At 32.5% G+C, this 25773-nt stretch overlaps 2 protein-coding genes across 2 annotated transcripts in view; both read left to right on the top strand.

The window, feature by feature from the left end:
* Positions 1–19042, top strand: part of LOC149563090 (uncharacterized) — a 31879-nt gene extending 12837 nt beyond the window's left edge. Inside the window, exon 3 of the mRNA XM_089828066.1 lies at positions 18858–19042. Within this exon, the coding sequence (XP_089684192.1) occupies positions 18858–19042 (185 nt within the window). The remainder of the gene's footprint in view (positions 1–18857) is intronic.
* A 4383-nt stretch (positions 19043–23425) lies between these two features.
* On the top strand, positions 23426–25558 carry LOC149563089 (cytochrome P450 750A1-like). The gene is made up of 2 exons (XM_089826525.1): positions 23426–24590; positions 24782–25558. Exons 1-2 carry the CDS (start codon positions 23634–23636, stop codon positions 25397–25399), a joined length of 1575 nt encoding a protein of 524 aa, XP_089682651.1. The 5' UTR covers positions 23426–23633; the 3' UTR covers positions 25400–25558.
* The last annotated feature ends 215 nt before the right edge of the window (positions 25559–25773 follow it).

Here is a 25773-nt window from a genome sequence, read left to right as displayed (position 1 = left end):
CAAAATTGGTGGCTAGAAATAGGGTCAATATAATACTTATCCCTTGTCCCTATTGTTGAGCTAGTTTCATGGCATTTCATTTCTATTGTCCATCCTTTTGGAAGACAATTAGGAGAATTAACTATAGTTGCATCAACCACTGTGTTTTATTGACCTTTGAGGGTCTTTATTAATTTAAATTTGAGGATAGATTTTGAATCCTTTCTAGGAACTAGATTCAGAGCCTTCTCTTCATGTGGACATCATTACTTCATTTGGAAGATGATGGGGCAATGGGGCCTATTGCCTCATAAGGAAGGAGAAATGATCAAAATTGAATTAGAATATTATATTAAATCATATATTTTAATTAATTTTTGTCTTTAATTAATTATAATGACTTTTCAATTTGAAATTGTCCATTCAATTTCTAATGAAGATGCAAATAAAGTGACCTTTCAACTTCCATGAAGATGTATAAAGAGGCTCAAGTCAAATTCAACAAGGCAGAATGATATGTAGAGACAACTCATTTGTTGACGTTTCCAATTTGTATCAATATAGAGTTCATGGGCAAACATCTCAACCATGGGATTGCCCAACTCCTTTAGAGTTCATGGGCATACATCTCATTCATGGGATAGCCCAACTTTTATGAGCTTGGACACACAACTCCTCCACAAGTTTGTCCAAACTTGATTGATTTGTAGGCATGCATCTCACTGATGAGATTGCCACAATTGTATGAAATTTTATTTTATGAATAAATTGGTTTCTTGATACTTTTTATTATGTGTTCACAATACCAATATTTCTTCCTTTGGTATTGTCCTCTGAATTGAAAAAATGATTCAGATTAGTGAACATGCTTTGCAAGTAAGACAACAATTCCTTGTTGATTTCTAGATTGGGCAGTATAAGGATCAAGTGTTGTGTGATATTGTTGACATGAATAGTTGTCATGTGTTGCTTGGTAGACCTTGGTAGTATGATTGTAGGGTTGTGCATGATTGTGCTAAGAATGTGTTTACTATAGAGAAAGGTGGCATGGAGTTTTGCCTAATTCCTTTGCAAAATGAAGAGCTCGATAGGAGGAACCTAAGTATTGGTCACTGAGTTGAGTTGGTAGATTCTGAGAAGGTTGGAGATCAACATGGAAGGTAGACTTGTAGCACACCAAAGATGGATCTGAAGAAGAAGAAGAAGAAAGGAAAGAATTTACAAGTTGAGGACTTGGAGGATATGTTTATGAAGAACCAATTTGGGATTTATGTGTTGAATCCTAGAAGATGTTCTTCCAACTACTAAGAACATCTTTTTGAACCTAGGTTGTCTGATGCAGAAGCATCCTAGGCTTTCTTGCATGTTGGAGGAATTCTAGTTTGTAGTTGTGGAGCTTAGTAAATACTAGTGGTTGGCATGATTTGGAAACTCAACATTGTCAGGGAACTCGACATTTTCTAGAACTCAGTATGGTCTCTGGAACTCGGCATGGTCTATACAACCTAGTATGGTTTGTGGAACTAGGCATGGTCTCTAGAACTCGACAATGCTTTGGAATTTACTAGCACACTCAGCTTGGTTTTGCAGACACTCGATTTGGTCTTGGTTTATGTGGGTGTTGAGTTGTATGTGAGCTAACTTTTGGCATTTAATTTATGTATGGGTATTTAAGTTAGTGTTGTAGCTGACTTGTGGCTTGACCTATATTTAATGTAAGGGATTTAATTTAGTTTTTAATGAGTTGGGTCGACTTGTGGCTTAGTTGGGTATAAGAAGGGGTCTTGTAGAGTATTTTGGAAATATGATGATGATGATTCATTCCAATTTGGAGAAGGGGGTGAGGAGTATATGCAAATTTTAAAGAGCTAAGGTTGTGGATTGAGAACCAGAGGATTGCTTGGTGGACCTAAGGGAACAAGTGTGGATTCTTTTTGGTGTTATTATCTAGTTGTGGATCTAGACTAGCTGGAATTGGTGTGTGGTAATTGGATCTTGTGTGATCTTGCAGAACTGGTTTTGTATTGTTGTTTGTATTTGGCCCTAACCTGGAAGGTCTTACAACTAGGCATATTGCATGTAATTAGTTATTTATGAATAAAGAGTTGTGATTTGGTATGAGGTCTTGTCTTGTTATTGCTTTATTGTTGTGTTTCCATTGTGTGGTTATTTGTTGGGGGTTTGGACATCTCCTTTGGGGATTCTTCTACCTTGCACTATGTCAAATTGCTTGAAGTACCCTTGATGATGTGTCATTCAAGAACTGTTAGATGTATAATGTCTTAAACCATTCAATAATGTCATGTGCAACTTTTATGTGAACTCCCTAAAAATTCATTTGATACTTTCATAAGGAATATTTGAATTAATTTCCAACACCATTATGTTAACCATTTCCATGTCAATTCTCAAAGAAACTCTAGACATGTGATCGTTTTTCATTAGAATAATATCTAAATAGTACATAAAATGTTCTAAATTATTTATATTGTTTTTCACATGCATTGATCAAACATGATGTTTATCAATTTTGATACTCCTTTCTTTCAAATATATATTATATTCCACATAATTAATATCATTCTCATTATCATCAACTATATAAAAGTTATATTCTTTATTTATTACTTGTGCTCCAAATGTGCTCTTAACACCATCCAAATCTAATGGTGGATGTTCATAACACACATGCACCATAATAGTAATCTACTATGAAAAATAATAATTTTATTGAATGGAATTTTGATGAACAAAGGAATAGTTTTTTGCAAAATCAGGAACTAATAGAATAGTTCCATGTGGGAAATTGTCTCTTAGTCTTTGGAATTTTTTTGCTTGTCACTTTGAAAAAAAAACATGATGAATTTAGAGATGAAAAAAAATTGAATTTCTTCATAAATACTCCAATAGTTATCTCATGTTCAACAAATTTTAACCTTTTGAATTCTTTCTCAAAAAAAATAACTCCTTAAATCCAAACTTATAAATTAAACTTAAATCCACACTTACAAATCTCAATTCTAATAATTAAAATAAAGATTCACAACAAGAAAATACCATATGTGCCATAACATGATGATTTCTTAGCTAGGGAAACCCTTGATCTAAGCAAAAACCTTAGTAGGGATGGCACCCACAACATAGTGTATTAAAATATTTGTCCCTTGTAAAGGTATGTGACCATGTTAGGATCCAATTATAATACAAAAGTCCTTGTTAGATAATAGATCTCTAATAGGAGACCTTGAACTCTTGTTAGAATGTTCTAACCATGTTAACTATTAATAAGGAAACAATTAGACCCACTATCTAAATTTCTTTAGTAACTGTGAAGATAAAACTTTAAGATAACATATCCAACTCAAATTAATTGAGTGGTTTACAACTTACTTGCCAAAATAGTTTCTTTGTAGACCAAACATAATCAACCAAGTTCATCTCTACTTTTCTTTGATCATCCAACCTTCTAAATCACATATTATGACCACATCCACATACATGATGTATGTGATATATTACAACTAAGGGAACCATCTATCTTATATACCCTCACAAATAACTAATTACGTCAACATGCTAAAGATTCCCCAATGTATAATCAATAAAATAGGACCTCACTAAGGCATACATGCCTTCATAAGATTCTCTAGAGATTACATATTAAGGTTCCCACATGTTACAATATAATTAATACACTTTCAAATAAAGACCAATGTGTTTCCTCAACCCAACTGCCTACCAGTCAAATTTATTGCAAGTATCACAATAGTGACCTTCCCAAAATGATCTCTAAGTCTTGATATCATGAACATAGGTGCACAAGCATGTATTCTACCACAAAATAATCTCAATTACATTAGTTCCACTTCACTAATAAGATATATCATGTATACCCATGTAAACTATCTCTATTAATTATATTATATGTAAATAGGTCTACTACTAGTCTTCACCAAATTATATGTAACTCATCCAAACTCCATATAAACTCTAGCAAACATAGATATGATATATATAGTCATCCTTATACAAGAATCTAATATTTCATAGCTTATTATGTTATATACCAACTTCTTTATGCCAATAATCACCTTGTGATATATAGGATTTTTGTTTTTCATGCTCTCATAAATATATGTTGTCATCAATTACAAAACCTATCATAAATACAACACATAAACAGTAGGTTCAAGTGCCAACCAAAACTTTATTTCTAATATCTATCAACCAAAAAAATTCTACTCTTAACTTATCTTGATATTGTATTCCTACTAAAACCAATTTTGAGATTAAATTAAATATGTTTTTTGTTTCAACACAAAATGTTACCTACAATGAATTTAAATATCACTCTTCTTGTAGTGGCATATATCTAGATATAGATCTCTTGGCTACACATCTCAAACCTTTCCTAATATTTTCAATAGTATCACTAAATGTATGTCATTTTTTTTAATCTTTTTTGATGTTGTGTCTACACTCTACAATTTTAATGGCTCTCGCAATTTCTTTTGTATAATTACAATTGAAAGTAATTGGGATCGTCAAGTGTTTCAAGATTATAAAACTTAGACATGATTTCCCTTTATATATTATTCATTGACCTCTTATTAGAGAGACTTTAGGGTTTAACTTCAGTATCTTATCTCAATTTCTTCACATCCATTCTAAAAAATAATCTAAGTTTTAATGAGTAATCTAAGTTGATTGCGAGCTAGATGCACAAAAATGAATCAAATTAGAACAAATTAGAGAAAAATATAATAAATACATATAAAACTTCTATATGTGAAATTACAAATGAATGTACCTTCTTTTGTGATATAATAATATGTCAATGAAGCTTTACAATTTTATTTTTCTCTACCAAGTGATCTTTTTCTTGTAGATTTAGTGTCTTGCCTTATTATTTCCCATCTACAATCTTCAAAAATTTACTAGATGCAAAAAACTTGTTTCCCTTGACTTTCCTGCATCTCTATTATAAAAATAGAAAATTAAATAAATATTTGGGTTTTAAAAATAAAAATAAAAAACTCTTATTATTAAAAAAAAATAGAAAATACAAAAAGAATATCAACTAAGTCGACAATGGTTCAAATGAACACCCCTTGCAAAAGAATATAGTCATGTGAATTCTATTGGGATTTTTCCTGGGGGTGTTTGAATGAGCCCCTAGACTATCTTTATTCAAAGCCGCCAAAAACGAATTTTTTGGCTAAGGATAGCTAATTTCTACAAAATTATTCCCTTAAAAGGTCTTGATCAAGGAAAAATAAAGAAAATCTTCTTAAACAAATAAACTTAGATTCTTCTACTTTGAGAAAGCTTTCCAATGGGTATAATTTTAATATATATTGATTTCATTATGACTTTATAGTTATAGTTCAAGTAAACATATTGTGTCTACCCATTTCACAAACTCTCTCTCTCTTCAAAGTGTCGACAAAAATAGTAAATTGAGAAAAAAAAATGAAAATTATGTATCCCATAGATGTGTTACCTTTCTATCCAAAAAATAATAATAATTTGAACATATAAGATCAACGGTATGTGCACACAGATGGGGGACCAAAAATAGGATATAACATGCAACTTTTTTAATGAAATCAACAAACTCTAAAATTTGACAAGAAATTGAAGATAGTTATACTCAAAGTTTTAGGATGTCACAAGATCAAGAGTTTTGGTATTCCAAATGTAGATTCTAAGCTAGTATTTTCTTTAATAGTTTATTTTAAGGCCCTCAAAAAGGAGGAGCACACAAAATGGTCATGTTTTTATGAAAAAAGATAACATAGTGTCTAGTGTGCTCCCTCTAAAACCTTAAAAGGGGAATTAAATTTTAAATCACTCAAGAGAGAATTTAACTAGTACCAAATATTCTCTCCATTTTTGCTAATTTTATACAAATTTTCTAAGTGCGTGCATCCCGAAAAATGTGAAATTTGTGTGTGCTTCCCCTATAAATCACTGACAATTAATAAAAAATAAAATCTTATTTATTTTCTAAAGTGTGTAGGATGGAGCCTACTTTCTAAACAAATATCACGTTTTTGAAAGTTCAGCTAATTCTACACCAAAATCTAAGCCAATAATTTAAAAATGGATATATATATATATATATATATATATATATATATATATATATATATATATATATATATATATATATATACACACACACACAAAAGAAATTAGAGATGAAAAGCTTAACATAATCAAAATTCAAAATAAATTATATAATCATATATCTAAAAGAGATATCTACAATATCATGTCATTTGATTCTATCATCTTTGAATCATGTGTAAACTTTATAGGGAGCACACAAGAAAAATGTAATTTCTTTTTATGTTTATTGGAATCCTCCAATACTTTGGGATGAGTCTCCAAGGAAATTCTAAGCCTTAGGCTTAGAAAATTATAATGCTATTCAAAGCACATATGCCAAAAATATCACACTATGCAAGTGAATGAATAAATTACAAAGAGATCAATCCTTGTAAAAGGAGATCAAAATATAATAGGAAACTAACTTAGGTTGCATGATAATAATTAATAAAAGAGTTAATTATTATATGCCCAAAGCTAGCTTAAGTAAACTAGAGATCACAAGTGACTTAATAATTAAATCAATATGATTTAATTAATAAGAAAATACTTTATTACTTTGACAAGAACCCTTAAGATCAACTTAGGGAGTAGCTAAAAACCTAGAAACTACTGTTGAAATAAAATTGGATCTTGGAAACAAAGCTTGATGAGTTACCCAAGCACAACCAAATCTAGAGAAAACCACATGGGAAAAACCCTACTCCAAAAAGAGATGGAAAGAATTTTCTAGAAGATAGGAACAAAAGGATGATCATGAAGAACACCACTGAAGCATGAAGCTGCAAACACTACCAAGCTATTGATCTAAAGAGTCTCCACTGTATAGAATATGACCAGGTAGAGAAGACCAAGTATGCAAAGTTGATCAATCAAAGATGGAAGGTATCTTCATGGTCTCCAAAAATAGGGATGAAAGAATCTCTATATGGTAAATGATCCATCTCATCAAAATGCATAGGTATCTAGCCACTGCAATCGCCTAGTACATATGATCAGATACTAAAACATAGCTCACTCCCTCGAACCAAGAAAGCAATGGAACCAACATAACCCCCTATAATGTTGAGAGGTAAGACATGAACACTAAAACTAAATGCAATATCTCATGCAGAAAGAAGAACTAGGAACATCGAGAGTTCAAAAGAAGTACAAACACCTATACTAGCACGTGTCATCGACACATCATGAGGCTAATGTCATGGAAGGAACACTCACTTGACAAAGGAAGATGTTAGATATGGCCAACATAAAAAACCCCAAGGAATTTTATCATGTAGTGCAAGTACAACAAAACATAAAGATGTCTAAGATCCCAAAATGCAATAGAGTGACATTACAAAAATACTATAAAAGGATGTCAAAAAAGATCAAAAGAGACATAAGGCTGATAGAAGAAATAGTACAACCCATGAAAAATCATCTTAAATAACAAAATTGATCCCTGGACCTGAAACAACCAAGATATCCATCAAAATGCAAAAAAGAAAAAAATTGAATGGGATGTGCCTGGAGTAGAATTTGGAAAACAAAATGTCTCAAAAATATGTCTCTTGGAGTGCAAAATAGAACCTCTGACTCTGACTTCATAAAATGGCAACCAAACAATATCAAAAGTCCAAATAAACTGCACCATCATGATAGGACTGAAATCATCTTGCGAGCACTTCCTTCGAATTAGAAAACAAAATCTAGATGAGTAAGTTATGGACAAATAACCACATCTAGGTCAAAAAAAGCACTAAAAAAGCAAAAAGTAATTTTTACCAAAATTGTGTCTATTTGCGTGCCCAAAAATCTCAATTTACGTGCCAAAAAAGTATCAATTTTGTGTCAAAAATAACAAAATCACTACCTTAGGAAATGTGCCAAAAATCTTGATTTTTGAAACAAAAATCTTGATTTTTGAAACAAAAATCTTGATTTGTGTGCCAAAATGTAGAAAATCAACACCTTAGGAAACATGCCAAAAATTTTGCATGAAAAATTAGAAAATTGTCGCCTCTAGAAACGTGCCCAAAAAATCATAAAATTGTCACCTTGGGAATGTGCCCCAATCTGGGAGCAATATTTTTTAGCCTCAAATTCCAACTATGTCCAAATTAGACAAATTCTATATGAAAATAGGGGTTTTTGGGCACTCTGAGCTTAATAGTGATGTCTGTTTGGGATCAAAGTGACCCAAAAATTAGTGATCCCCCCAGATTCAATACAAAATAACTCTAAAAAATGAAACCATCTAAAAGAAAAAAGTGCAAATATGAAAGCCAAGGGAAACTTCTCATAAACAGAATACGAGCATGAAGATTTGGAGCTCTAATACCATGCTAGATTTGAGCAATACATAATACAAATCCACAAAACCTGATGAATACCTTGCATGCAAACACCTGTCATAGAAAGATAGAAGCAAAAGCTATTGGGGCTGGAATTCCCAAATCCATAGTTGAGACATTCTTGATAAGCCAAAAAAGATTGCTATAATCAAAAGTGAATGAATAAATTACAAAGAGATCAATCCCTATAAAAGGAGATCAAAACCCTAACAGGAAACTAACCTAGGTTGCATGATAATAATTAATAAAAGAATTAATTATTATATGCCCAAAGTTTAACTTAAGTAAACTAGAGATAATAACTAACTTAATAATTAAATTAATATGATTTAATTAATAAGAAAATACTTTATTACTGTAACAGTTTTTTTATTGCATTTATTTTATAGTTTGACATGGTTAACTTAAAGTAAACTTCATGTTACTATGTTTAATTATTTGCTAGGCTATTGTGATCATGAGCTTTGTTCCCTCACTAATTGAATGTACTTGGAGATTTGAGACTCTATAAAAAAAATTTGGCATTCATGTCAATTACCTTGTACTCCAAACCATTCATAGGCTATTGTACTCATGAGGTTTATTCCCATGATAGGATAGTGTGATAATAATTTGAATAATTCACATTCATGATATGTGGTTATGTCAAGGATGAGGTCTCTTGTGTGTGGTCTCATGTGGTGCAAGTTACTCTAAAAAGAACTCATTTGTAACCCTTCAACTACGACTCACTTATCAAAAAGAAATTAAAATCCTTCAATTTTTATTTAATTACTTATCTTTCAAATCAAAGTTAATTTCCCAAAAATAGAATTTTTTTTATTTTACTTTAAATAAATAGAAATCAATGATGTATTTAATGCAAAATTAATAAAATAGTAATAATATCAAAGGTCAAGTTTCAATCTTCTTCACTTTCTTTTATTTCAAAATTAATAAACCTATTCCAATTCACATCATTAGTTTGAGGTTCATTTAAATATACTTGCATTCAAGTATCCAATGTGTCTAAATGTAGTATCCTCTTACAAGGAACTAATATGCAAGTGCAATTCTTTCGGTATTATCAGTGCAAATACATGGAAACTAGATGCAAAACAATGACTACAATTTTGATTCTGAATTATCACAGCAAAATCATATGTTGATGAAGTACAATGATAATAGTGATCCCTGAGAATGGAAATGAATCAAACACCGATACTACAGTGTGGGATTGTGCATGTGTAATGTAGCAGCAAAAATCTTTTCTCCAATTAAGTACAAATAGAACTCTTGAATTGAAGCTCTCCTAAATACCAAATTCAATGGATATTTCACCACCTCAAATGGTTGCAACACTAAAGAGTTGACATTCTCCAATGGCTAACTGAAATTGAAAACCTTAGTTTCTTCTCCCAACTTGATATCAAATGCAATTAACAAAATCGGATGATAAACAATGAAGCTCTCACCTCTATTTATATTTTTCCTTCACCCTCCTAGAAGGAAATAAAATTTAATAATTGCATTCTCTAGAAGTTTCTCCCTTTCCAATAATTAATGTGCTTTTAGGAAATTAAATTACTATAAGTTTCCCCCTTACAATAATTGATGCACTTGCTAGAAGCTTCTCTCTTGCAATACAATAATTAATTGTGCTTCTACAAAATTAAATTACTAGAAGCTTGCCCCTTCCAATAATGAATGCATTCTCTAAAAAATTAAATTAATTAAATATAAAGTGACTTTTTTTTGACTTTATAAGAAATTAATGTAATCAATTTCTCCATATTTCTCCACTTAGCCTTTAGAGAACGTAAAGGGTAAGAACTCTACTAATATGCTAAAAAGATGGGAACATTATAGTCCATCCTCCCTGAAATTGCTTGTCCTCAAGCAACTTCAAGTCTAAATGCTATAAAATCTCCTCATTCTCCCATGTCGCATCCTCTACTGGAAGTTCCTTCCATTTCACCAAATACTCCCTTATAGTGTGTTACCTCAAGTTCCTTTCCCTGAAATCAATGATAGCCTCTGGCACCAATATCAATTTTCCCTCATCATCCAAGGGTGGGAGCACTGTAGAAGGAACAATATGATGTCCTAGTGCCTTCTTAAGGTGTGACACATGAAAAATGTTGTGCACCTTGCTCTCAACTAGCAAATCTAACTCATAACCCACCTCTCCCACTTTCCTAATAATCTTGAATAGACCATAGTATCGTGGCTTAAGTTTCTCGGCACCACTCTTCTTGAGAGTGGATTGACTGTAAGGTTGCAACATAAGATACACCATGTCTCCAACCTTAAAAGTTTTCTCTATCCTCTTCTGGTCTGCATACTACTTCTACTGATTTTGTGCCTTGGTTATATTATCCTTGAGAGTCTTAACAATGTCTTGACTCTCCTCTAACAAATCACTTGCATTGGGAACTCTACTGTCACTCAAAAATAGATCAATAAAATTGGGTGCCTCATACCCATACAGGGCCATAAAGGGTGACATTTGAATAGACATGTGATAAGTGGTATTCTAGCAATACTCACAGAGATAAATCCACTTTACCCATGCCTTTTGTTTCCCTACTATATAATTTATGAGATATCCCTACACCCATTTATTCACTATCTCTACCTGACCATCTGTCTAAGGGTGATAGCTAGTACTCAAAGTAAGCTCTCTCACACACAACTTGAATAGATCCTACCAAAAATGACTCATAAACCTAATGTCTTTGTCACTCACAATGGTCTAAGGTAAGCCATGTAGTCTAAATATCTCCTTGAAGAATAACTCTGCCACCTATGTAGCTGTGTATGTAGCAGTGATTGGAAAGAAGTGTGAAAACTTCGTAAGCTGATCCACAACCACATATATGCAGTCCTTGCCATGGGCTCTAGGTAGTCCTGTGATGAAGTCCATAGATAAACACTCCCACTTTCTATCAGGAATCAGAAGTGGCTGAAGTAAACCACCTAGATAGGAATGTTCTTGCTTATTCTACTGGCAGGTGGGACACTCCCTAATATACTGAAGTACTTTTACATTGAGCCCTTTCCATGTGAAGAGCTCTCTAATCTATCAGTATGTCTTGTAGAAACCAGGATGTCCTACCATAGGTGAATCATGAAAAGATTTCAGAACTATCCTCCTCACTTTTGAGCTTGGAACCAAAAATATCTACCCTTTGTAAATGATGAGCTCATTCACAAGGGTGTATCTGTTGTCTTGAATAGTTCCATCTATGAATCCAGCAGTCCACACATCCTTTGCATACTCTGCAAGGATCAAGTGTCTCCAATCCTCTGATGTATCTATTAATAATCTCAAATGGGGTCTATGTGATAAAGCATCAGAAACCACATTCTATGTCCCTTTAAAATATTTAATATCAAAGTCATAGGACTGTAACTTGCTCACCTACTTTTGTTGCCTATCATTGAAATCTCGCTGCCCCAGAAAGTGTTTTAGGCTATTATGGTCAATTTTGATACAAATTTTTATACCTACCAAATTTTTCCTAAATTTTTCCAAAGCATGCATAATGGCTAACATCTCCTTATCATATATGTTGAAGCTCCACTCTGGCCCTCTTAATTTCTTGCTTTCATAAGCAATAGGGTGCTTCTCCTGCATAAGCACCACTCCAAAGCCCATTGACTTCCTCTACACTACTCTGACCTCAACTTCACCATGCCAAAAGTGGTGAAGCAAACCAATGAGACCCATCCAATACATCGTGTCGAACCTATCACCACCTGGATGCCAAAACAATCGAACTCCACATCCATTCGCCATATAGCAATAAAAATAATTGGAAGTGTCTATAACATAACATCTCTATATAGCTCCTGCTAAACTCCCATGGATGTGATAACTAACCAAACCATCATGCCAACCGACACCATAGTTGTCCTATAACCATGTACCTATAAGAAAACTTTGTGACATGGAAGTAGCAAACCCTATTGGATAAATATCAGCATGAGGTATAACTGATTGTTGTCCCTGCAAGAAATCCCCCACAAACAACTGAGTCAAACGCTTGCAGTCACTAATCCCATCTTCCAAAGATGGTGAATACCCATCCCACAAAGGATGGTATAATTCTAGAACCAATCCATAATGATGCATCATCAAGTCCTCCATGTGTGGATCAAAAGAAAATTGATGGGCACTCCTCACTATAAATTCGCTATAAAATGCACCAACCCCTATCAATGGCTCATCACTAAAAACACTTGAATCAAGTAGTTGATCCCTCTAACTCTAAAAAAAAACAAGATGGCATCCATAATCAGTTGCATGGAATGAAGTGATAGATTTGCTTCCAAGAGATGGAAACAAATCAACATGAGAACCATACTCCCAACCAAATGACACTCTGTGAATGCCCTGTATGGATGACGGAGTAGCGTCATGTACTACTACACAAATTTTAGGAGAATTCACCATTGTGACACAAGAGCTACTAGTAAATTGTCCTATCATGGTGCTAATCTTAGGAGAACTCGATATAACCAAGGTACTTGTCCCAGCTAAAATGTTTGTACCTATATCTATGATAAGTGTAACCATGTCCTCACTACAACCTATGGATATAAGATCCTTATCAACTGCCTCTATATGTAATGGTACTAGATCTACAGTTGGTGGAGACTATGCCAAACTTAACTCCTCTGTAAGCTTCTTAATCTGTAATTGTGACTCTTGAAGGGCCAACTATGCACTCTACAATGAGTCCATAGTCACCTCAAGCTCATGAATAAGCTTATCAACCTACTCCTCCTTTCCCTGCAATGCAACACAACAAATGCAATCCTGCTTGAGAAGGAAACCTCTATCTGCAAGTAGTTATAGGTAATTTTTTTTCATCATTCCAATCGCTTCTCGAAGTGCATGTACCTCTGTAAGGGAAAAAACACTATCATTGTGCCCATCTGTCAAAGGAGTACTCCAACCATAGGTGGCCAACATTTGACAAGCAACATCAAAATGCTCAATGGTTCTGGCAACCATCCTGTAATTGACCTTCAATTGGCTTGCTAAATGATGATCCCCTTGTGACAAAACATTTCCACACAAATCTTCCAATTTGTCATCCACACTGTGATATGAGGTTGAATCAATGCCACTCACCATATGATAAGCAACATTGTGTATGCTATCATCTATGCACACCTCAATATCTTGGGTTTTGTTGTTATGCACCTCATAGGATGGCTCAATTGATGAGGTAGAAGCTGCTAATATAAAAGTATCTTCGATCACTTCCACTTCTAAGGCGATTGCATGTCCATCCACATCATGATCTTGGGATTCATTGTCATCTAATGAATTTTTTGATTCATTTTCTAAGGTCTAATTTTTTCTCTCCATAAGGTCAGCTATATGATGGTCACTAACTGTTGGGAATTCATCATAGAGGCTTCTAGATACAATAGAGACCTCTTGTTCCTCTTTCTCTTTGTTTTGTGATGCAGTCCTCTTAAAAATGGAAACCATACATGGTGCTACTTTGTCTAGTTTTGTAGGGTCTAAAATCAACTCATTCATCCTTTTCTGATTTTCATCCAACCTTTTTAAACTTTCTTTAAGTTTCTCCATATTCTTGTCCCATTGCTTCTGGGTATTTGAAGTAAACATGATTAACTAATTGATTCAATGTCCAATCTACCCAACAAGATGGCAGGTCAATAGCTCTGATACCAATGTAGTATCCTCTTACAAGAAACTAACATGCAAGTGCAATTCTTTTAGTATTATCAGTGCAAATACATGGAAACTAGATGCAAAACAATGACTAAAATTTTGATTCTGAATTATCATAGCAAAATCATATGCTGATGAAGTACAATGATAATAGTGATGCTCGATAATGGAAATGAATCAAATACCGATACTGCAGCATGGCATCATGCATGTGTACTATAGCAGCCAAAAAAAATTCTCTAATTAAGCACAAATAGAACTCCTAAATTGAAGCTCTCCTAAATACCAAATTCAATGGATATTTCACCACCTCAAATGGTTGCAACACTGAAGAGTTGAGATTCTCCAATGGCTGACTAAAATCGGAAACCTTAGTTTCTTCTCCCAACTTGATATCAAATGCAATTCACAAAATCAGATGATAAACAATGAAGCTCTCACCTCTATTTATATTTTCCCTTCACCCTCCTAGAAGGAAATAAAATTTAATAATTGCATTCTCTAGAAGTTTCTCCCTTTCCAATAATTAATGTGCTTTTAGGAAATTAAATTACTAGAAGTTTCCCCCTTCCAATAATTAATGCACTTACTAGAAGCTTCTCTCTTGCAATACAATAATTAATTGCGCTTCTAGAAAATTAAATTACTAGAAGCTTCCCCCTTCCAATAATTAATGCATTCTCTAAAAAATTAAATTAATTAAACATAAAGTCAACTTTTTTTTTTGACTTTATAAGAAATTAATTTAATCAATTTCTCCTTATTTCTCCACTTAACCTTCGGAGAATGTAAAGGCTAAGAACTCTACTGATATGCTAAAAAGATGAGACATTACACTAAACCCAAATTTCACTTTCCAACATATATTAAATGACATTTTAGTTTGAGAATTCATTTACACAATCAAAAATAATTGCAAGAATAATCAACATGACTTAATATACTTGCAAGAATAGTAAGCAAGACTTCTCATAACTCCATCGATGAGGATAGATTATGTACTAATATTTTGAATTATGAAAGAGTCTTTATGCATATTTCATGTTGAAACCTTCAAAAATTGAATACAATTAATCAAAAAAGATTTAAACTTCTTTTTACAACTATTAACATCAAATATATAAAGATACAAATCCATTGACATTATTTAAAATGTGTTGTAAAAGTTGGAGATCTTATTGAGTAAATGATTTAATATATTATGAAAACTTTGGTTTATTCCTTCAATTCAAGGTTTGATAATAAACTTCCCTATAACCTCATGCTCGAGTACCTCAACTAGAATAGCTATATGTTTTAATATATGTTTATTAATGACAACAATATTTTCTTTGATTTCAACATATCCAAAAGAACTGCACCTTCACTTCAAATGTATTTTTTTGAGAAAAAGGCCATCTAAATAAAACTCTTAATAGTTTGAAGAATCAGATCAGAAATTGTGATGTCTATATTTTACTCTTGGAAAATCCTTTTCAACTTTTTTTTTTGATCGGTAAGAGGCCAAAGCCAAGATTCATTATTATTATGTGATGTGATTAATTATTATTAATATTAAGCTTGTGTAGAGTCGAACCCAAGACCTCATGGATAAGAGGCTCATAATTTACCATTGTGTTGTAGGCTCTTGCCTGAAAATCCTTTTCAACTTATTTGTAGATCAAATAAAAAATAACAAGCATATATAACAAGATTTGAACATATTAAATCTTTGTCCCTTTTTACTATGAACACTTTTGTAGTTTTTTGATAATGTTGAGATATTTTGCATATGTTTCACAAGTCTTATTATTAGTTATTCTCTATAAAGAAATCTAATGGGGTGGATTTAGAAAATATTTAAAACATTAATTCACATAACTATTAGAAAAATTAAGATCATTCTTTCTTTTTGTCAGTTTCAAATCCAAGAATGTATTTTTAATTTTTTTAATAAAAAGGTAATAATGCATATTTCCTTTTAGAAGAATCTATGGCTACTAATGACTCATGATGAGTTATACAAAAAATATATATATCTTCACACCCAACAATTATAAAAGCCCCATATATTGAGATGGATATTGATTTTTTGAGTGTAAATGAACTCAATCATTTTTTAGCATATCAATAATATCATTATAGTCTCCTTTTTTAGCTAGAATTTTCATGATATTCACAAACATATAAATATATGCAATGTGACCTTCAAAAGTTAAATTTGTTACATAAATACCAAGTTATTGTTCTAAACTTTCATCAATACTTTCATCAACCATTAGTATGACCAACAAGGTTTGAAGAAGCTCAAGCAAAAGAATTACCAAAAAATCATTCCTAAAGTAGACTATAAACTTATAATTGTTTATCTCCTAAATGAAAGAATCAAGTGCCCTTGGGAAATGAAAAGCTTAATGAAGGAGAAAACACCTACTTAGGAGTTTCCTTTGGTCCAAAATACAACATGTCTTTAGGAAATGAAACAAGGAGGCATGTGAGATTGCCTACATAGGCCTAATATGTGAATATTGGACCATCTTAAACTACATTCAATGCCCCCTAGACTTAATGAGACTCTTACTCTTGAAGAGAATAGTTGACAGCATGAGGTGATGGTAACTCAACCACAATTATATGGTAAAGAAAAAAAGATGAAGAATATTGCTAGGATCAGAGCGGTTTTAATATTTTCCATGTCTTTTAAATTAATGAACCATTTGAAGCTCATTGTGATGATATTGTTTATGGATTTAAAAGACCTAGTGCATTTTTTTATATGGTATAAGTAATTCTAATATGGGTATGGATGATTGCAAGTTGCATAAACATCACAATCTCATCATTTTCAATAATTTCTCTATTGTTTGACGTGATAATGCTAGTGCAAGTAAATATATTTTTTGAAAGGATTTGCATTTATGGAAATTCATTTCACATACAAAAAATTGATCTATTGAGCTAATATTAAATCATTTTAATGAATATAGACTTCACCTTAGAGATCACCATAGAATGAATAGCTTCTAAAGCCTTAGTGCTCGTTTGGCAACGAGAATACAAGTGGAATAGGCATATGTAAATTTTTAAAATTTTGAATTGTTTGTTTGGATGTACCAAATCGGAATTGGAATACGAAGTAAAACAGGAATACGTATTCCAATTTTGGCCCAAAAATAAGGTTTTACAATTCCACCCAAATAGGTGTAAGTGGAATACGTATTCCTATATCAGTTTATTTATTTTAGAAAACATAAATTTTTGGGTCTATGAATTCCCCATCAAATTCTGGCTAAACCAAATAGAGAATAGGAATACGTACCCCCATTTTCTATTCCAAAATAGCTATTTCTATTCCCCTATTCCTATGCCCGTAGCCAAACGGGCCCTTATTGATCCTGTATTAAATTTATATTTCAACCACAAAATCACCTTGTTTTTCATAAATAATTTATTCAACCATGTCTTGAGTCTTTCAACAATCAATTTTGTAATTATATTACAAACCACATTGCATAAAGCTATCGAATAAAATGAATTAAGGGAAATCACATCCTTCCTTTTTAGGTATGAGAGAAAGGAATGTAATATTCATAGTTCCTTGAGCATCTACTTATTTCTATATATAAGACTCCTACACCACTTTTAGCAGATCCAATTTAATTATTTATCAAATTTATTGATAAAATTTTAAGAGGAACTCATTTAGGCTAGGATCTTTACCCCTCCTCATGCCAAATACCATTGTTTCAATATTTCTTTTTTGTCAATGTTGTAACAATGCAAGTTTTGAACTTAAGACTTCCAAGAAGAAGGCTTCCCCAATTCACTACTAGGCTATGAGAAAAGAGATAGTTCTAAGAATATTTTCACTCACTTGATTACTAGAACAATGGAAAGAATATTTTTTAGCACATTTTTCCTTTCTCTAGACTCGCAGGTGTAGAATCCTCAATAAACAAGTCTACAAAGAATCCAGAAACTTCTCAAGAAATATCCTTGTATGAAGATAGAAGAAACTCTTATGAGGACTAAAGGGAATTAATTGTACTCCCACATGTCTTCTATGCTTGGAAGCTTGTGAATAGATGTCTATGTTATGATCCTCTTCCTTGACGATGGTATCCTCTAATTGACTTTCAATGAGGGAAAGAGAGTTGCTACCATGGAGAAAATTACCCTTGAAAGATACCTCAAATACTTGAAATATGCCTTAGGATACTTGAGATAAGAGTTAGTGGGAGAGAGCATAAACATGTATTTCTTATATCTAAATGAGGTTAGGTAGATAACATATATACCCTTCACAAATATTTTGGAACTCAAAGTTCGAAGAAGACTAATGAGGATTTAGATTTCCTACTCAACTTTGAGACAACCTTTAGTTTAAATATCAATACAAACATTCATGTTGAATTACTACTCATGAAATATGGATCAATGAGTTTGACTCAAAACTACACAGTTAAATCCTGATAGTAATATCACAATTGTAAAATAAACTAACTCTACTCCCCCAAAATATCTTATAACCCAAGGTCATAAATATATCATTTTTTAGTTTAGTTCGTAGACAATGATTTGTTTAAAGTCTACTGCAAATATGTCATAATTCAAAGGCTATAGATATCTTATCATTGTTTTTTCATAATTTGTAGACAATTATTTGTGTAAAGCCAAAAATAAGTTTTTTCGTGTCCAAAGAGATAAAGACAATAGATAACATACGACCCACTTAATAATCTTATTTCAAACAGATAATCCATTTATAGGAAAACTGTCAGTCAACCCTGAAGGGAAACGCATCTTAAAGTCAAAGAGTCTCCAAGAACGTGCCTGCGACTTGAGCTGTTCAAAGAGGCAACGGCTATCCAGGCAGGAGGATCAACTGCTCGGATTGTCAAGTTCCTCAAACGCCGTGAGGATTCCTACCACTCCCTGACCTCCACTGACAGTCCTTTTGAAAAAAATAAACACCCCACATAACGGATCGCTATGAATGCTCCTTTATTGGACATGGTGGGCCCTTGATCCAATTCCATTCCCTTTTGCGCTTACTTTGTCTTGCGCCCACATGAAGAAGGAAGTGGGATAAGTTAGGTCAGTAGGATAAGGGGAAAGGTAGTGAGTTTAATTTGTTTAGTTTTTTTTAATTTCTATTTTTTTGTTGGTTGTTTTGATTAAGTTAGATGTTAGAAATTTGTTAATTTTATTTTAAGTAATTTAATTAGTATGTTTTTAAATATTAGTAAATATAAAGGAAATTAGTTAAATAAAGTTTAGTTAGTTTTATTGTTTGTAATATATATGTTAGATTTTAGTTAATTTTAGATAGTAAGTTATTAAGGTTAAATTAAAACAGTTAAAGTTAGTTGATTTGACGCTAGAAGAGAAGTAAAGTAACTTGTGTTTTTATGTTTGAATACATGTATATGTATATGGTAAGAGATTAATTTTATTTATTTTTCATTATAGTATTCTTACTAAATATTCAATTGATTTAGTAGATAGTAAAGTGGAGTTATTAAATATATTTAATATGAGTCATAATACTATGACCTATTTTTCCTCCTACTAAGGTGGAGACAAATTCTATTATTGGGAACATTATTTCTATTTTCCCTCCCAAATAAGAGGAGGGGTAAATCTATTTAAAGGGAGAGTTGAAAGTAGAAAAGTATAAATAGTATTATTATTATTTTTGAATAAGCTTACTTATAAGTTAAATGAAGGTAAATATATTTCAATAATGAGATCTCTAAATTAAAAATATAAATAAATTAACTAATTACTTTTGAATTTAATAAGGTATATTAAAATTCAATTCAATTGCTAATTATATTGAAGTGACTATAATTAAATTCAATAAATTAAATTATACTAAGCTTACTCATTTAGTTTAAATTTCTTGAATTGTGTTTTATCAAATTAAAAATAAACCTTTATTTATTTAATTTTTGACTATAGACTTGTTCTTTCCTTACTCTAGTAATTCAAATAAAGGGTTAAAACCATGCAAGATATTTATTCAAGTAAATATTAATAAGAAGGATTATACTAGTATAATGAATTAAGTGTAAAAGTATCTAATCAAACCTAATGTAACTTATGCTACTAATCAAATGTTCCTGAAACAATGGTGTCATGTCTTCCTAAACATGAAACTATGGTTTAATCAATCAACTTAATCAACCCGATAAAAGTGTTCCTATAGCACTAGGACTTAGGGTTTTTAACCCGTGCATTTTTTTGGAATATCGACTCTATATCTTTATTATGTGTATTCAGAACTCTCTTTAACCCTAGGTCATCCTTCCTTAACTTAATCAATGTAGCATGTATCAACATAGTGGATTATTATTCTTTAAAAAAAAATGTTGGTGTGTTTTTGCCTTGAATTTTGGGCATGACATTGAGAAATGCCCTCAAATTCTATTCATGGAAATTTGATTCTTTTTGGGCTGTGGAAAATAAAGTTGTGTTACTGTGTATGAACGAAGTTTGATTTCATTTTTCTAAATATTTAAAATTTCATATTTTTATCATAATAAATCCAATTGATATCTAATATCTAAATTTGGTAGGAAAATAATAATATATCTTATTAAAAAGTTAAAACATTTTAATCCATTTTCATGTTTGGGTATGTGTAGGATCATGGTCAACCAAACTATACCCTTAAGTGGCAATGAAAAATTAGAAAATCAGGCTTATGTCAACTTGACGTGCAATTTTCAACTTGTTATGAACTTTCTATAAAAGAAATTGATAGAAAAGAATCTCTAGGAAATTGAATTTGATTTCTAAAATACTAGGCCTTATCTGAAAAAAATAAAAAATAATTGGTCAATTTTTTTGATTTTAATGTAATAGTATAAAATGTTTAGAACAAAAATAAGAAGTAGACGTATGTCTAACCACCTAAATCAAAATCAAATGATAATACTTTTTAATAAGATTCAAGTATTTTTGAACTAGATTCAGATGCTACTCATCATCATACATTAGATTCGAAACATATTTTACTAGTGCCGAGTTTAACTATTTGAATTTTTGCAAACCCTAGTTAATTGAAATCATGTCTAGCTATTCTTCAAGTGTTAGGAAGGAAGGAAAAGAATTTTTCAATGTTCAATTAATAAGTAATTATGTTAGACAACCACCGTTCCAAGCTATTCCTGAGATAGCATATAAAGGAGACCTATATAGTGCGTTATCAATGATACCACCGAAGATTTTGATGATTCAAGATGTTAGATGTTGTTATACTGGAAAGATAGGAGAAGTTGGATATGTGGAGATTAGGGATGCATACAACAGACTATGTGATAATGATGTTTTGAGGGATGAATATAAAATTGTTGAACAGAAAGGGCTAAATCATGCCCTAGATTTTTCTCAAGTTTTTAAGACAGAATGGATACACATTATCCTAAGACGAATACATGAAAATTACATTTGGTTGGAGAATGGACCTATTAAGATCACTAAGAAGATAGTCAACTGAGCATCAGGGTATCCTACCCTTGATAGACCTAAGACAAAATGAAGTGATGCAAAGGAGTAAATTGAGAAGAATACATGTGTAGTATGGAATAAAAGAGGGATGTCTACCAACACAATTTTAGACCCCCTAATTGCCTTTGCAGTAAGAGTAATTGCTCATAAATTCTTTCAATCTAGCAGATTGAACAGTGTATCTTGCATGGTAGTGGATTTAGGATATAAGATAATAAAGAAAGATCATACCTATGACCTTGCTAAGTTACAACTTCAGCATCTATCTAAAAACTTGGAGGCCATAAGGAAAATGAAGAGTGCATCATGCAAGTTTGGTTCTCTACTGGTATGCATGTTCTTCTATGTGCAAAATACTTTTCCAACATTTGGCAAAGTAGTGTGGAAAACAAATAGGCCTGTTACACTTCAAATTATGGAGCTTATAGATTAGCTTGGAGAAAATTTTGAATCTGTCATGACAAGCTACTTTGAAGATTTCAAGAATTCTATGAAACAAAGACTAAGAATACTTGTATCACTAGTAGAACAATACTACAATGATGTTTTCTTTCTAGTTGATGAAGATCATACATATGTGCAGAAAGCCATACGTAGGGTCAAATGGGTGAAGCCCTTTCCATATGAAGCCAATGTAGATGAAGCATCTATAGCTATCACAACTCTACTTGCAAGGGAAATTGATAAAAGTGCCACCTCATTTGGGACTTATGAGGAAGCCAAGTCAAGAATCACAATAGACTTGAAAACAACTATTGTTCTTAGGAAGAAGAACAAACTAGTGAAGAAGCTAAAGGATATATTTGGTGAAGGGGGAGAAGAGGAACAAGAAGAAGATGAAGAAGAGGAAATTTATTTTTAATTTGATAAAACACAATTCAAGAAATTTAAACTAAATGAGTAAGCTTAGTATAATTTAATTTATTGAATTTAATTATAGTCACTTCAATATAATTAGCAATTGAATTTAATTCTAATATACCTTATTAAATTCAAAATTAATTAGTTAAGTTTATTTATATTTTTAATTTAGAGATCTCATTATTGAAATATATTTACCTTCATTTAACTTATAAGTAAGCTTATTCAAAAATAATAATAATACTATTTATACTTTTCTACTTTCAACTCTCACTTTAAATAGATTTACCCCTCCTCTTATTTGGGAGGGAAAATAGAAATAATGTTCCCAATAATAGAATTTGTCTCCACCTTAGTAGGAGGAAAAATAGGTCATAGTATTATGACTCATATTAAGTATATTTAATAACTCCACTTTACTATCTACTAAATCAATTGAATATTTAGTAAGAATACTATAATGAAAAATAAATAAAATTAATCTCTTACCATATACATATACACGTATTCAAACATAAAAACACAAGTTACTTTACTTCTCTTCTAGCATCAAATCAACTAACTTTAAGTGTTTTAATTTAACCTTAATAACTTACTATCTAAAATTAACTAAAATCTAACATATATATTACAAACAATAAAACTAACTAAACTTTATTTAACTAATTTCTTTTATATTTACTAATATTTAAAAACATACTAATTAAATTACTTAAAATAAAATTAACAAATTTCTAACATCTAACTTAATTAAAACAACCAACAAAAAAATAAAAATTAAAAAAAACTAAACAAATTAAACTCACTACCTTTCCCCTTATCCTACCGACCGAACTTATCCCACTTCTTCACGTGGGCGCAAGACAAAGTAAGCGCAAAAGGGAATGGAATTGGATCAAGGGCCCACCATGTCCAATAAAGGAGCATTCATAGCGATCCGTTATGTGGGGTGTTTATTTTTTTCAAAAGGACTGTCAGTGGAGGTCAGGGAGTGGCAGGAATCCTCACGGCGTTTGAGGAACTCGGCAATCCAGGCAGTCGATCCTCCTGCCTGGATAGCCGTTGCCGTTCAAAGAATGTGTTATTGACAATATTTTGTTTACCTCTTCTATAAATTGGAATGGAGCTAAACGGTCTCTCCATCTCTGCTCAGCATGGCTTCCGTGGGCTTTCCTCAATCTTTTGAAGCATTAGATATAATCATAAGCGGCTGTTGTGCACCAGCAACTGCTACACTCTTTTCACTCATAGTTTTCTTGTGGGTTTTGCATAGATTTACCCTGAAAAGGAAAAATGAATTAGAAAAGATATTGCCCCCCGGACCGTTCGCATGGCCCATTATAGGAAATCTGAACCAGTTGAAAAGGCTTCCTCATCGTGATCTTCACGAACTTGGTAAGAAATATGGGCCCATCATGATGTTGAAATTCGGCTCTGTTCCCACCGTTATTGTCTCTTCTTCTGCCATGGCAAAGGAGTTCTTGAAAACCTATGATCATGTTTTTGCAAGCCGACCTCGTTCTGCTGCAGGGAAACACCTTACTTATAATTACCAGGATATGATACTGGCTCCTTATGGGCCTTATTGGAGGCACATGAGGAAGCTGTGCGTTGTAGAATTACTGAGTGCGAAGAGGATCGAGTCATTCAGTTGTATTAGAGGGGAAGTCATGCTTTCTGCTGTTCGCTCAGTGTGGGAGATGTCTGAGCAGGGGAAGAAGGCTGTTAATCTCAGCAACATCATTGCATCGTTTACGCAGGAAGTGATGTGGCGGATCCTTTCTGGCACTAAATCATCTTCAAGTGGAGAAGAGGTAAAGAAGCTTGCAGTAGAGTCGGGAGTTGCAGCAGGAGCTATCAATATTGGGGACTTCATTCCATACTTGGACTGGATGGACTTGCAAGGCGTCAAGCGGAGGCTGATAAAGGTACACAACTCGATAGCCCAATTGATAAGAAAGATAATAGAGGAGCAGCAGCAGAGCAGGATGAAGTTGGGGGAGGAGGAGAAAAAGATGGGTGTTGCTAAGGGCATCATTGATGTGCTCTTAGAAATGGATAGCCTCGATGGAAGGCCAATCACACAGCAAAACATTGAAGCTATTGTTTTCGTATGTATCGATTATAATCTCAAATAATTTTATCTGTTATGGATCATTTTTAAACATCACACACTAAGAAAGAAATTAAATTTGCAAAAATAAATTAACTACCAAACACTTTTAATATAAGAATCAATCCTCTGTGATATTTAAGCCGTCGGACAGTTATTTGATCTAACAAGGATGTATGATATTTGCAGGATATGTTCATGGCTGGAGTTGAAACGACGGCTACAACGCTAGAATGGGCAATGAGCGAGATTCTTAGAAACCCTCGTGTGGCCAAGAAAATGCAAGAGGAGATTGATTCAGTTGTAGGAAGAGAGGGGAATGTAAGTGAGCATGATATAGGAAGCATGGAGTACGTGCAGTGTGTGGTGAAGGAGACTCTGAGGTTATATCCGGCGTTACCCTTGTTGCTTCCACACGAATCAATACAAGATTGTACAGTTGGAGGGTACTTCATTCCGGAGAAAAGTAGGCTTATGGTTAACGCTTGGTCTATTGGAAGAGACCCATCAGTGTGGAAAGATCCTCTGGAATTCAGGCCGGAGAGATTTATGGGTACAAAAATTGATGTTATGAAAGACAAAGAGTATTTTGATATGATTCCATTTGGGGCAGGAAGGAGAGGATGTCCAGGGGCAGCCATGGCTGATGTAAGTGTTAACCTTGTTTTGGCTCAGCTGGTTCATTGCTTTGAGTGGAGCATGGATGGGGAAGGCGATCTGGATATGAATGAAGTCTTTGGAGTCACCACGCCGAGGAGTGTTCATCTTCTTGCTCGTCCTGCCTTGAGGCTATCTACCTGCCCTTAAAACTAGTGCCTTACTTTATAATTCATGTTACAATCCTATCTACATAAATGCCCTCTTTAGGGCTCTCAATAGTAAGATTTCATCTTCATACTCTTGTGATTTAATTTCTGAAACTTTGTTATTTAGTTTAAGGTTTTATGGAATTATTCATTCTATAAACTTGGTATTAGTATTGTGTTTCTTATCCATATAATGTGATAATTAAGTTGTGTTGTTGTTATTCTTTTCTTCAAGATTATAGATTTAATGTTTACTTATAATTTTTAAAATTATTAATTCAAATACACTTATATGATCTCATAACCTCACTTTTAATATAATACAACGTTTCGAATTTTCAATTGTTCTTTACAACTAAAACATCTTTAAAACAC

The sequence above is a fragment of the Cupressus sempervirens genome, chromosome 4 (assembly GCF_028749045.1).
Source record: "Cupressus sempervirens isolate cs-2001-9-10 chromosome 4, ASM2874904v1, whole genome shotgun sequence".
In the NCBI taxonomy this organism is placed as follows: Eukaryota; Viridiplantae; Streptophyta; class Pinopsida; order Cupressales; family Cupressaceae; genus Cupressus; species Cupressus sempervirens.
This window is presented reverse-complemented; position numbering and strand designations above follow the sequence as displayed.